The sequence below is a fragment of the Rhinolophus hipposideros genome (assembly GCF_964194185.1).
Source record: "Rhinolophus hipposideros genome assembly, chromosome: 11".
In the NCBI taxonomy this organism is placed as follows: domain Eukaryota; kingdom Metazoa; phylum Chordata; class Mammalia; order Chiroptera; family Rhinolophidae; genus Rhinolophus; species Rhinolophus hipposideros.
Window position 1 is genome coordinate 80,436,354 of NC_138057.1, and position 13,676 is coordinate 80,450,029.

Sequence of the window (13,676 nt, forward strand, 5' to 3'; positions counted from 1 at the left end):
CCAGCAAAGAACCCCAACAAGACACCCTTGAAAGCACTCCGATGTGGTCTGAAATACACTGATAATTAGCGTAATGAAACCCAGGAGGAATTTCCTGAAACTCCCTCCTCTCCGTTGAATGTTATAAATCTAATAAAAGCATCTTAATCCTAGAAATAAGCCTGCCTCCCTCCTGCACCTTGAGAAGCTTATCTTCTGCACAAAATGAGATAACCCACTTCTTTCTAACACCATATTCCTACCCCCAAAAGCTGGTGTCCCCCCAAACTATAACCGCACAGCCCGACTCCTGCAGGACTGTGGACTGGGAGGGGTAGGGCAGGGGGCATCACATGGCCCCCACCCCATGGTTCCCCATGCCACATGGGGGCAGGAAGTGCTCTGGATTAAACAGTTTTAGAATTGGCTCCCTGTGGCGGTGGATGACCTTGCTGAGTGGGGGTCTCCTCCTCTTCTATCCAGTTGCTGCAATCAGTAAACTCGGGTTGGGAGTCTGCCTAGGTCACACCCGCGATGCGAGAACTGCTCACCTCACCAGGGCCCTCCCAGCCATGTCCATGCTGCATGGCCTCGCCGAGCCCTCTGTCCATATCCCTCCCAGAACTGACCGGGCCCTGGGGACACCTGACCAGCTGGCCAGAGCCAATTTCCTTTCCTGAGAATTGGGCCTTGGAGCTACCTTTGTGGGTGGTCTGAACCCAGGAACAGGATGGTGGTCATGAGTGGCCTAGAAAGACAGAAGAGGGAAGCATGGAAAGAATGGTGATGAAAGGTGAAGGGGCCTCAGAGAGGCAGAGAGAGGCCCAGGGTGGCTGCCCGATTCCTGGCCCACAGCCCACGAGGTGGCGCTTCCTCTGTCCACGTCCCAGGAGCCAGTGTATCTCCCTTCTGATCCTCCTTCCTGCCCTGAGCAACCAAGGGGTGGCCATGACAGTTGTCTCACCAGCCACCATTCACTGGAGGCCCATGGGGCCTGGAAACTCCTTCCAAGTTCAGTGACCGGGAAGAGCGACCACACAGCCACGTGGTAAAGACCTCGCCCATCGAAACGCAGATGAAGCTGGGCCACTGGCTCTCAGTGCAGCCCGCAGCCCTGCAGAGGCTGCTGGGGCCGAGTTAGGGGTCCCCAGGCCAGAACCCCGCCCTGGCCCTGGGCAATTCCTTCACCTCCACAGGCTTTGTAGGGAGATGAGCAGGGGAGCAGGGAGGCCCAGAAAGTGCCCAGCACACACTCAGGGCTCAGCAGATACAAGGTCCTCACTGCTCTCAGCTATCTCTCCTCACAAACAGGGGGCAGCCTGGGTCTCGTGAAGAATGCCCTCAGGGTCCAGCCCTGCGGCTGTGCCCTGAATGTCGGTGGCTCCTGCAGCCCAATCATGTGTTGAAATCTTAACCCTCACGGTGACAGTATTGGGAGGTGGGGTCTTCGGGAGGTGATGAAGTCATGAGGGTGGAGCCCCGTAAATGGGGTCAGTAACCTCGTACAAGAGGCCCCAGAGAGCTCCCTCGGCCTTCTGCCATGTGACCACACAGGAGAAGACGACCGTCAGCAGACGCTGAATCTGCTGGCGCCCTGATCTGGGACTCCAGCCTCCAGAACTGAGAGAGAGGACTTGTCCTTTGCAAGACACCCAGCCTGTGGTATTTTGTGAATGCAGCCTGAAAAGACTAAGTCACCTGCTTCTGCTCCAAAGGGGATTTTAAAGAAACATTTTAAAGCTTCTATTTGCATTAAAGAGAAGCAACATGATGAAGCCCTATATTTCCCTTTTGATAAAAAAAGTCTTTCAAATACAGGGTTAGTGGGATTTTAGAAACAGAACACCCATCCTTATGGGACATGTGTGAGAGGGACAGCGTGGGCGGGGCTGCCTGACCCAGGAGGGCGGCCCCTGTGCTCAGGCAGCCCTGCTGTGCTAGCCCTGAGGTGCCGTGCATGCATGGGGCCTTTCCACCCAGGAGAGCGCTGGATGCCCACGCTTTCAGCTGCCGTCCAGCTCAGCTCTCACGTCCCGGCACAGGCCAGCAGGTGCATGAGCTGTAGGACAGAGCCCCTGCCCGCCCCCATCCTTACCACCCACACACATCCACGCCCACCCGATTTGACCAGAAGAAGAAGAGAAGGAACAAGCCTGGGCCCCTCAATCAGTACAAAAATGGCCTCCTCACTCCACTGCTGATCCTTTCCCACCAAAATCTCCTCACCTCAGTACCCACCAGCATATATGCGTCCTACTTAAGAATTCTCTCCTTCCTTCCATCACATCCTGCCTGTATCTCATTTTACCCCAGCACTTGCTCTCATTTAATCCAACAGGAAATGGAAATTAACAGGGGGAGAGGCAGGTGATGGGGGAGCCTTGGGAACTCTTGTCACTCCCCAGGGCCAGTCCTACCTTCATTTTCTGATAATGCCTCCTGGCATCTGCAGCCAGAGAGGAAAAGTCTTTTGCTATCAAGTTCTCCATGGTGAGAAGATTGCTTTTCAGATGTTTGCAAAGCCACATTGCCTGAAGAAAGAAAAGAGGAAAAGAAAATTTCAGTGAAAGCTATAATTAAGCGAACTCCATTATAATGCTTAGGCCTTTCCATATTCTACTAGAACAGATGGGCCACAGGGAAGCATCATTATTTCTGGCAGGAGGAAGACCACCCAGGGAGACAAACCCATAAAGTAACCCTCAGCCTAGGAATTCTGCTTGCATGCTGTCTCCCCTTCAACCAGCCACTGGCTCCCAATGGAGCTGGAAAACCCACAAAGGGGTGATGCTTTAGCTGTCCCGGGCATACCTTTCCAAGCTCTGTGGACAATGAGTTTTTAACACAAGAAAGCCTTCTAACAGGAAATGCAGGGCTCGGACCCACATATGGGTCACAACCACACTCTTAAAGGTTGGGAGGTGACCTATTTTGGCCATCTGTGCATTTAGTTAATTCATGACTATTATTTACATAAGGGAATAATGAACTTGAAGGAATAACAATGCATAAAATGTTCTTAATACCAAGATTATATTGATGACCATTTTGGTGTCAGGATGATTCCGAGGGCCCTGAAGGTCCCCGGGCAGGTACGAACCTTACTTCTCTCTGTTCCTCAAGCTGGGACATGTCGATGACGCCATCAGGAAAGAGCCCTGTAGGGTCCTCGTTGGGACTCGACTATGTATCATCTTATTGTGACATTAGGTTCTGTGTGTCCACATAGAGCAGTCAGGGGCAGGAACAGAGAATTCACCAAAAGGCGACAAGCTACAAGCTGCAACACCAGCTAAGTGCTGTCGGGCCCTGACCTTGGCTGAGTTGGGACTTGACAAAAGACGGTCTCTGCTCTGCGTCACAAGTGCTTCATGAATTCAACCCTGTGATCAGAGAAGAGCCAGAGCCAGGAAGGAAGCCAGGTAGTCCAAGAGTGTCCTTCGCCAAATGATAGCTCTCATGCTGAGCAACCCAACTCTGCTTTTACACAGCTCCCTGAGCCTGTCTGTCGGGGTGCATAGGCTACCACCCTACTTCCCAGCGTCAGAATCCCCTCGGAAGCTGTTCAACCAGCTTCCTGGGCCTCCCCAGGGGACTCTGATGAGGCGAACCTGGCGGGGAGTCGGGAACCTGCGTTTTCCAAAGCACCTTGGTAACGCTCGCTCGTGCTGGCCGGGTCGGGGAGCCCCAGTAAAAGAGCAATTCTAACAGCAAAACCGAGGTTCAGGCGGGAGGACTGCAGATAGGAGTGAAAGCTGACAGCCTGGTCCTGCAGATCAAAGTAGAAAAACTACAGAGAGAGAGAGAGACTGACAGACGGATAGAAAGACAGACAGACAGGTGCATAGAACAGGGAGGGACACTAACTCTGAAGCACAGCAGAGGCAGATTATTTTGTGCAAGGATCGGCCATCTTAATTCCTTTGCAGAATAAAGCAAAAGGCCAGCTAATCAGGGAAACAGCCTGCTACATTCTCCAGGGCTGGGACGAGGGCTCAGCAATGACAGTCACCGAGGGAGGGGTACCCAGCTTTTAAAAGACACAAAGAGTCCCATCTCCAATGACTGAAGTATTAACAAGGTTTGGGCACTTCAGAAAAAGGAGCTTAAAGATTAAAACCGCAGGTAGGATAAAGCACACCGACTTCAGGGACAGGGGTCTCCTCCAAGGAGGGAGAGACAAAAAAGGGGTGAGATGGGATGCCGTGTTCACAGTGTATTTAAAGTTGGCTTTCAAATGGAAAAAAGATCATCAAAACGAGTATGGCAAAATGATAGAGTCCTGTCACATCTGGGCGTTTCTATGCTTTTCTGATTGGCTGAACTAGTTCATAATTAAAACTTGAAGAGCAAATCTGGAGATTCCATGCCAAAGGTCTTTGACATGTGTACGCTGTCTGACCCAGCACTCTGACTTCCAGGGCTTTCTCCTCAGGTTAATACTAAAGCTGTGCAAAGACACAGTCCCGTCGCCATGAGAAACCCCTGCAAGGTAGATCCCAAAATGTTCAAATAAGACTTATCTCTGGATGGTTGAGGAATTATAGTTTCTGGGTTTTGTTGTTTGGCTTTCGTTGTTTTAGTATTTTCTAGGTTTTCTACCATGAACACATACTGCCTCTTGCAATAAGAATATAAGAAGCCAGAGGAGAATCAGCAAAGCTCAGCAGTGCTGAAATCAGGGACGTGCAGGCTCATCCCAGCTCTGTAGCCTAAGTGACAGATGACAGCATCACAACACTTCACACAACACACTTACGATAGTTGTTTTCCCCGCGGCAGGAGGACCTAACACCACAATCTTCGGCACTGTGGAATAAAAAGATGTGAATGTCACTGCACCATGTGACAAAGCAACTTCCCACATCTGTGCTGCTCTGGGTACATCATTTCTTTCCTCCCCAGATTTCATTTTCTGCAAGTGACACGGTCGTTTGTAACCCAGTGCTTCAGAGACGCTCTTGCCATACAACATATTCTCTGTGTTTAGAGAGGTAAGTGATCACGGAGCTGGTTTATTTTTCTGTCTCTGAGGGGACACGGACATGGTAACTTGTTTGCCAAACTAATAAATATCAAGAACAATTGCGATTTCAAACACCATAAAGCATTTTAAACAGGAACTTCGTCTCGGGGACACGCTCTCAAATAAAGCTGTATTTTATGTAAATCGACCTTCACGGCTTGGTTTTTTAAAATATATTTATGCCTTTTTATTTAGCAAATTGTATTTCCCCATCATTTTACGGAGGCAAATAATGGAGGAAAGCCGGCAGTGTATGGGCTAGATTTATAAAACCCCAGCTAGGAAAGTCTTTGTTTTCAAATACGGGCATTTCGATGCAAATAGAAACACTGGCTGCTTGCTTCACCCTGAGACTCGTGGCTCCGGCAGGCTTTTGGCCATGCAGAATTCTTGAAGTGGCTACCGGACCACTGAGTGGGTGCTGGCTGCTGGAAAAGACCAGCATCTCAAGAAGAGCGTGGGAGGTGTGTGCACTTGGGTCAAAATAAAGGAAACAGAACGTGGCACCTGCACAGGGGATGCGCTGACGGCCACCTTGATCGTGTCACCCTTCCCCCTAACTACGGGGGTGGGGAGGGGCGCAAAACAGCCACTGTCAGGCAGGGCCCTGAGCCCAGCCCCCTGAGCCCCTAATGTCTGCAAGCAGAGCCCATTCCTGCCAGGCCACCGGGAAATAACCCACCCATTCAGAGACCTGATCTGGCGGTGAACACTGAGAAGGAACTAGAGTGTCCATTTGTGCCACGACGTAACGACCAGCCAGACTGCTTGCGTTTAAATTCACAGCTCCGTCTGGTTTTCCCGGGAACACATGGAGAAAAAGTTCAAGATGATTCAGTGATTCACTCCACACAACTCACTGAGCGCCTCTTCCGTGCTCAGCACTGGGCTGCATGCTGCCGAGAAAAGTAAGGTGGGCCACAGGCCCTGGTGACAGTCGCAAGGTGGTGTGTTAGACGAGCCCCGACAGGGAGCAGTGGTCCTGTGCCCGCCTCCGACGACGGACTGCTCTTCCCGGAACACGAATGACGTGGGACACAAATACAGGAGAAAATCATGGCTTTCTGCTTTACTTGATTTTGACGTGTCTCCAACGAACTGCTCTAGGACACTGTCGTTTTCTACATCTCTAAACATTTGTGAGTCTGGTTCACAGCCCCACCAATGTGTGAAATGTGGGTAACTTGCGTCTCGCCCGTGGAGGGTGATGTGAATCGGGCAGGAGCGTGGGGGCCGGAAGGCTGAGGACGGGGTGGGCCAGGGGCACCTCCTGCCACCTGGCCAACGGCCAGGACACGCGCGACACCCCAGCACAGTACACGTCTGCACGCACTCCTCTCCTCTCAAGGTTCGGCTACGCTACATCCGGCCCTCCTCAGTATGGCGGACTCAGCTTCCAGTTTTCTTCTGGCCAAAGGGCTCCGTGTCCCTTTATGTCCTCTTGGACCCAGAGGGGCACGACCTCGATAGCAGGCTGGGATGTGTCCTGCTCATGCGAACAGCCTCGCCTCGCTGGGGACCCAGAACCCAACCTGGCAGCCCTGAGCAATCCTCTCCCTTGACCTGGGGCTTCCTCTTTCCTCCTGAAGATGTTTGCCATGTTCCTACCTTGTCACTTGTCATCTCCGCATCAAGAATGCCCTCCTCACCCCAATCCAGCCTCACCCACCAGTCCCCACTGGCTTCCTTCCCTGCTCAGGACCAAGAGGCTGGCTGCTGCTTACTGGCCGCCTTGGGAAGGTTTGTGCCACAGCTGGGCAGCCGGTGGGAGCACTATGCCCCACCGAATGAACGGCAGGCTCCCTGAAGGCAGAGACCAAGTCTCATCCTCCTTTCCAGCAGCCAGTACAGCAAGGAGCCATGCACAGAGCAGGACCTGCAGTGGCCTCCTCGGCTGTCCCCTCCCTTTCTGTGGTCACTGAGTTTTTGTCACCTTTGTCACCACCATTACTACCTCCAGACAAAGATGCCCTCTGCCACTTGGCATTCTTGGATGCATCTTGCAGGAACCAGATGCAGCTGAGTGGAGCGGGGGCGGGGGGTGTTTATTCAAAGGCCAGCGTGGCTCACAGAATCCTGCACAGGCAGGAACCAGGCCCGGGTCCACCGCACTGGGAACAATGCCCCAAGTAAGGCCACCGAGTGGCACAGGGCGCGTAGCACCGATGCACTGGGTACCAGACACTGCAGCCGGTGCTGTAATGACACTCACGTATGTGGGCTGGGGGCTGCCACCGGTCATGCCAACACTGTCACTAGGAGCCAGGCCCTGCAGGGTGGCCTGGGACAGCGCCTCCCAGACCACGTGCAGAGTCTGGGCTCACCTGGCCGGGGAAGCTCAGGACACAGGTCCAGGGAAGGCTTTTCAGCTGCTGGCCCGGGAGCCAGGGCAGGGACTCCCAGGCCGTGCTCTGCAGGACCTTGAACCTGGGGCAGCACCTTCCGGGCTCCCAACCTGGATGAGAGAAGCCACAGTAGGTGGAAAATACTGCTTACAGGATGAGTCTGGAAATGAGGTGGCTTTGGGGACACTTGGTTGGCTAAGATGATAAGGGAAGCTTGGAGCTGGGGTGCCACCAAAGGTTTGGGGGAGGGGTAGCGTTCAAGCAGCAGGGAATGTGGTCGAGGGCGGAAGGGCCTCGTGCACTGAAGCAAAGAGCTTACTTGGACATGACGAGAAGGCCTGTTCGCCAAAGCCAGAGTGAGGGCGCAATGGAGGACGGGGTCTGGCTCATGTGCCCATCTCCCGGCCGCCTCTCTAACCACAGGCCTCCATCGAAGTTCCTCAGAACCTGGGCTGGACCCAACAGTGCTGAGGGCCTGCAGAACCCAAGGAGAAGGGAGACGCACCTCTGCGAGAGCGGTCAGGGAACGACACCCAAGTCACAGATTCGTCCTGACCAAGTGACAGGGTTCAAAGGCTACTGGGGAACCCCTCCCCCTTCCGGGCTCCTGTAAGTGGCACCCAAATTGTACACAGCTGTGGAAATGTTTCAAAAGGGGAACGTCCACGGCCTCCCCCCACAATTTCTCACACACATTTATGTGTTTAATTTCAGTTTCTTAAAATCTAACACCTTGAAACTCCAGCCCTGCTCATGAGTAATTATTTATAAACAGTGTCATAAAGGCTGCTTGACTGCCAAGAGTAATCAACTTCTTCAAACCACTTCAAAGGAAATCAAAAAACCTTTCCATCCACAGATCCTTTTGAGGTTTAACTAGGAGCATGATTTAAAATTCACAAGAAAACCCTTAGGTATTGGAGTTCTAATACACAGCTTTCTTGGACAAACGTTTGATAAAAAACGAAACATACCATTATGCACACCGTCGCCTGCTCTAATATTGCCCAGGGCTACTGTAAATGCTCACTTTGTACTAAATCTGCTTTTCTTGCGGTGAAGGGGCTGCCAGCCTAAGTGCGGGTGGCTCCCCTAGTTCCCTGTGTGCTTGCTCGCTCACCAGGAGAAGTCTGGAACCCTCTCTCCCTCTGGACCAGCCACTGGGCCTGTCACTGTGAAGCCAGGACCACCCAACACCCATGCCCAGGAAGCAGAGGATCAACAGTCGGCTTCAGGTAACAAAGGCCACTGCCAAGGGAGGTGTGACAATCTAACCTAGAGCAGGGGAAATGCTCGCTGAGTGACAGGGGACCTCTCCGTGCCTGCTGTCCGACTTCTAGAACACATGGGGGTTGGGCTAAACCGTTTTCACCTTCCCCCCACTACTAGAAAAATCACAAAAGTGTGGTCCTCTCCGCTGCCTCCCCTCCACTTTCTCGTTTTGCTTCCCTTGTAGGTGGAAGGCGGGGCACGGGGAAGAAACCCACAGATGTCCCTCTGTCCTTTTCACTTAAGTGAGTGGGGCTTGAGCCAAAGGGCCAAGATGCTCCAACGTCCATAAAAGCTCTCAGCCAAAGGCCTGAGAGTGTGGGGACAGATCAGCACCCCAATGACTCTGCTCCCTGTGACAGAGCATGTGGCCCAAACCTCGCCTCCTCTATCCAAGAGGACAAGCAGGAGGCCGGCCCCAGCTGGAGGTGACCCAAGAAGGTCCAGATGCTTCAGCCAACTTGAGAGCAACAGAGCGGGGTCATGTGGAGAAAGGGGCCAAGGCTCCATGGAGGGCAGCCGTGGAAAGCCACGAGACCCGTGAATGAATGGGGCGCTGAGGAGGGTGGCGGGGGTTAGTGAAGGACGCATGGAGGCGGCCGCACTGCGTCCAAAGCAGAAAAATGAGGTTTGAACTGAAACACTCTGGTGAAGTGGATAGTTTGACACTGAAAATGATATCTGCACACAGAGGAACAAGATCAAAACATAAAGATGGAACTGGTCTCAAATACCAGGCTCTTGAATTTCCAGCCGGGCAGACAGGCTCAGCTCCAAGGTTCAAGGTGAACACACAGCATGGCACATACACCCCTAATCAAGATGTTTCAAACCAGCAGTGTGAGGTGCCATCACAATGCTACTTGGGGTTCAAAGTCATATTTTTGTCAAGTGCAATTTTAATTTCGAAAGATCTCACTAAGCTTTTCACAGGTGGAAGCTCTGACATCGCCCCACCTGAAGCTCTGAGTGAGTGTCGGGGCCCTGCCATTTCCACAGCCCACCCGTGTCTGAGGCATCCTTCCCGTGGCTGTCGCCGACCAGTCACCAGGGACCATGCCAGAGCTTCGCCACCTCCATCTCAGTCTGTCTGGTAACCAAACATGCCCATTTTACGAATGGGGAAACCGAGCCCAAGAGAGCAGAGCCCTCTCACCACTTCTTTAGATGTTCACAAGTTGAACATGGGCGGAAATGCTCCCAGCAGCCCTCACAGCAGAGCCCCAGGGCAGGGGGTTTGGGAGGCTGGGGGGTGGGGTGGGGGTAGGGAGTAAGTAGTGCCATGTGCAGCAGGCCCACCAGGAAGAAAGGAAGGTGGCTTAACACCCACCCTGCAGAACAGGAGCCCCTCCCACCCGCATGAACCAGAGACTGCAGGCCTCTTAAAAGGGTCTTTGTGGGGCAAAGTGAATCACAAGGAGAGGCGGAAAGGCAGGGTGACGGCTTGAGAAGGTGTCCTCCTGGGACCCCTGGGGTCAGGGCTCTGTGCCCACTGGGGCTTACGGGCTCACAGTCAATGTCCATTCTCAATTCTGGCCAACTAGAGGCTCAGAAAAAGGCACTGCTGGGGCTCTTTTTGGACCACCTTGCAGAGGTCTGTGAAACGGCCCCTCCACGCTCTGCACCAAGCCTGACACTGCATGGGGGCTGCAGGCAGAGCTCCCAGAAAAGGCCAGGTGCGCAGGGCTCCCCTGTGTGTGTGTGTGGGGGGGAGCTCTCCTCTCTCTTACTGATTTTTTAAACCACTTAGTGTCCTTTCTCATCTCGGGCTTCTGAGCCCCACCACTGGCACATCAGGTCTCCATCCCTCTCAGCTGCACCAAGCGCTAATTTCACTGGTGCCTGGTAGCTCCTTCAAAGTGGTTAGTGCTCCAATGAAAGAAACATCAAAGCTCCGAGAGCCCAGTTCTCCTGGCAGCTCCTGGGATGTAATGACCCTCGGCCACGTGGCAAATCCCGTGGAAGGCAGCCACTTCTCCCCACTCCCTGGTTTTGGGCTCTGGCTTTGGGTCCGGCTGACCTGCACTCGGGCCAAGATGTGGGGAGCTCTGGAACTCATTAACGGGCACTGATAATGAGACCATCAGGAAAATGCAAACGCTGCCTGTCTAGGTCGACCAGAAACCAAATTTACACCTGACAAGTAGAGTGATCACAGGGCTCAAACCCAACAGGCGACATCAGATGGGATGTGCGAAAGCATGAATAATTGATTCCATAGGCCATTCTGAGTTTTTCATTTTCATAACTTAGCAAGAGAATTTTTATTAGTTGTGCTAATAAGAAATTAAGGCATTTTTCAATTAACCACCACCCCAAGTTGTCAAAACCCCTACCCACCCTGTTCTGACATCCTTTCAGACACAGGAGGGCAAAGTGGGTCACAGCTGTTCCCAGGAGAAGGGGGAGCGCCCCCACCCCAGCCCCCACCTCTCGTGCTCACCATTATCATTGTTTTGCTGTAAGTAACCAATCATGAACGGGATGGGCTCCTCGGGCCGGTGGATCAGTAGTTGCTCCAGCATGTTCTGTGGGCACAGGGCAGACACCCAGGTGGTTAACACCTGCAGGGGCACCCATGACCCCGAGTTCAGGTGGCTCAGGACCTGGTCACTATGGGGCCTAATCACTGCACCTCACCAATATACCTTCAACTTGGGACCTAGCACCTGCCCCAGCTGGCAACTGCTTGTATCCCATAAGCACAGGCATGAGGGAGGGGAGGCTGCTGGAGGGACCATGCCCCTGACTCAGTCAGTCCAGGGCCTGCTCCCCTCCATCCCTTTGTGCTTCCCAGACCAGCCTTCTCTCTCTCCGTTCCTTCTCATGCACCCTGGAGCCTTAGCAAATGCTGCTCCCTCATCTTGGACTGCGCTTCCTCAGTCCTCAGGTCTCAATGGAAAAAAACCTTCCTGATCACACTCACTAGGTAAATCCTGCCACTTGCGGCTGCAGCCTGTGAGTACTGTTACTGCCTCGCCCTCGTCCCAGTGCCTGGCACAATCACAGTAGGTGTCCAGTGCAGATGTCTGCTGGGAGACATGGCCCTCACTGCTACCAGTGTCCCTCCAGAGTGGGACAGAATATTTACCAGCCAAATATCTAACTAGTTCTGGGATAGCCTGGCCATTTCATTCCAAGAGAAAGAGCTTCCACTGTTCCAGAACAAAAGGCACAGAAATGAACCAGGTAGCTGAGAGGAGCTGGGCTGGTACAATAGGGCACCCTTTCACCCTAGGGACAAGCAGGGAGGGGCTTTAGCCCTGGGAGGGCAGAGGGAGTGTGGGGCAGTAAAAAGAGCACTGAACTGTACGAAGTCCTAGCCCCGCGCTGCATCTCACCAGCAAGCCCCTTCCCTTCTCTGGGCCTCAGCTTCCCCACCTGTTAAATGGCATGGTTGGATGAGGTCGTTGGTCATATATCACTGGTGAGATGGTGTGAGATGATTTTAGATGGTTCACAGATGAATATTCTTAATGTCACTTTTAAATAGTTGTATATCGAATGTGTGTATTAGAAAAATACATCAAACCTATGATTTCAAGGATACCGTTTAGGACGAAGCAGAATAAGTTACTCAATTTTTTAAAAGTGGGTTGATTTAAAGAAATAATTAGGTTAAAATGGCAACGTGGTGGTGGTTACACGAATCTATACAGGTGATAAAATCTCATAGAACCATATACACACACACAAAAACGAGTGCAGGTAAAAATGGCTGAAATCCAATGAAAGCCTATAGTCTAGTTAAGTCTTGTACCAACGTCAGGGTCCCGGTTTTCACAATGTACTGGTTATATTAGATGTTATTACTGGAGGGATTTGGGGGAAGGACACACCAGAACATCAGACTATTTTTGTAGCATTCTGTGGGTCTGAAATTATTTTAAAATGAAAAAAAAAAGCAGAAATGGTAAAACCAACAAAAACCATGGAGGAAACACACAAAGGACTGCAGACGGGAAATACTGGACTAAACGTTTTCTGGGACTGCTCCTTCCAGCAAGCACTATGAGATCCACCTGGTTCTGTAGAGCAGACCACAGTGCCCCTAGGAGCTCCCCATCCTGCTCACCACCCATTTTCTTTACTCTGATTGGCCACTCCGTTTTAGAAAATTTTCTCTCTTTTCCTCTATCAGCTAACACTGTTTAGAGGAAACATGTTTGCTAGAGAGATGATGCCTGTGGGAGTGGGGCAGAGCCCGAGGAGCAGACAAATGCTCTGGAAGCTGGGCTCCTGGGTCCCTCTGGCCCTCAGAACCTGAGAGGCTAAGCAGCTCCGGAAAGCCTGTACCTCTAGGTGCAGAAGGGACACCGGCAGAACACCCGGGGTGGGGCTCTGCCTAAGGTCACACAGGGAGTGGGGGCCAGTCGGTCAGGAACCCAGGAGGAGAGCTTGGGAGCTCCTGGCTCCAAGGAGGAAGAGCCAGGGGAGAAAGGCTGCTGTCCAGACCCCAGGGCTGCTGTCTCAGGAGGAGGCCGTCTCAGAGGACGGGGCCGCCCCCTTGAACAGGGCCACGCCCCAGCTCTGAAACCAACACTGCCGACCTCCGGGGAATGCTCAGCGCCGCATGAGACCCCTGGAGAGCACCTCTTGCACCCCGGCATTTCACAACGGGGGAACTGAGAAAAGGGAGGACCTGGTTCCCGGCCATCCAGCCGGCTGGTGCGGAGCCAGGACCCAGTCCTGGTCAGGACAGCCTACCCCTCAGCGTGAGGGGTCCTTCGGGGTCACAGCGGTAGAGGAGTCAGACTCCCCAAGTTGGGCAATCTCGTGGGTTAACAAACGTGGCCCCCCAGCTGCAAGATCAGCGGCGCGCACCCTGGTACCGCGACAGAGGATCCCCGCCGCCGCCCACTGTCGCGACAGGGCGGGGCTGCCCGGGTCACCTGCATCAGCTCGAAGATGTGGTTCGCCTCCCCGTACTGGGGCATCTCCGGGGGGATGCGGTGCGGGGCTGTGGTCGCGTCCATGCTACCAGGGCGCGGGCGGCCGTTCCCTGGTGACCGCCGTCGCTAGGGGCGCCGCTCCTTGCGTCATCAGCGCGCGCCGCC

General features: G+C 53.2%; 1 protein-coding gene across 11 annotated transcripts in view; it reads right to left on the reverse strand.

Moving 5' to 3' along the window:
• Nucleotides 1–13,663, reverse strand: part of AK8 (adenylate kinase 8) — a 114,010-nt gene extending 100,347 nt beyond the window's left edge. For 2 of the 11 annotated variants that reach the window (XM_081067563.1, XM_081067559.1), the window contains exons 1-4: nt 13,512–13,663; nt 11,063–11,147; nt 4,739–4,788; nt 2,397–2,510 (exon numbers count right to left, since the gene is read on the reverse strand). In XM_081067563.1, coding sequence (XP_080923689.1) covers nt 2,397–2,510; nt 4,739–4,788; nt 11,063–11,147; nt 13,512–13,595 — 333 coding nt within the window. In that variant the 5' untranslated portion in view covers nt 13,596–13,663. Of the gene's footprint in view, nt 1–2,396; nt 2,511–3,079; nt 3,563–4,738; nt 4,789–11,062; nt 11,148–13,443 lie in introns of those variants that run through there. The other 9 variants (XM_081067560.1, XM_081067568.1, XM_081067565.1 and 6 more) reach the window with 8 other exon arrangements.
• Between the last annotated feature and the right edge of the window lie 13 nt (nt 13,664–13,676).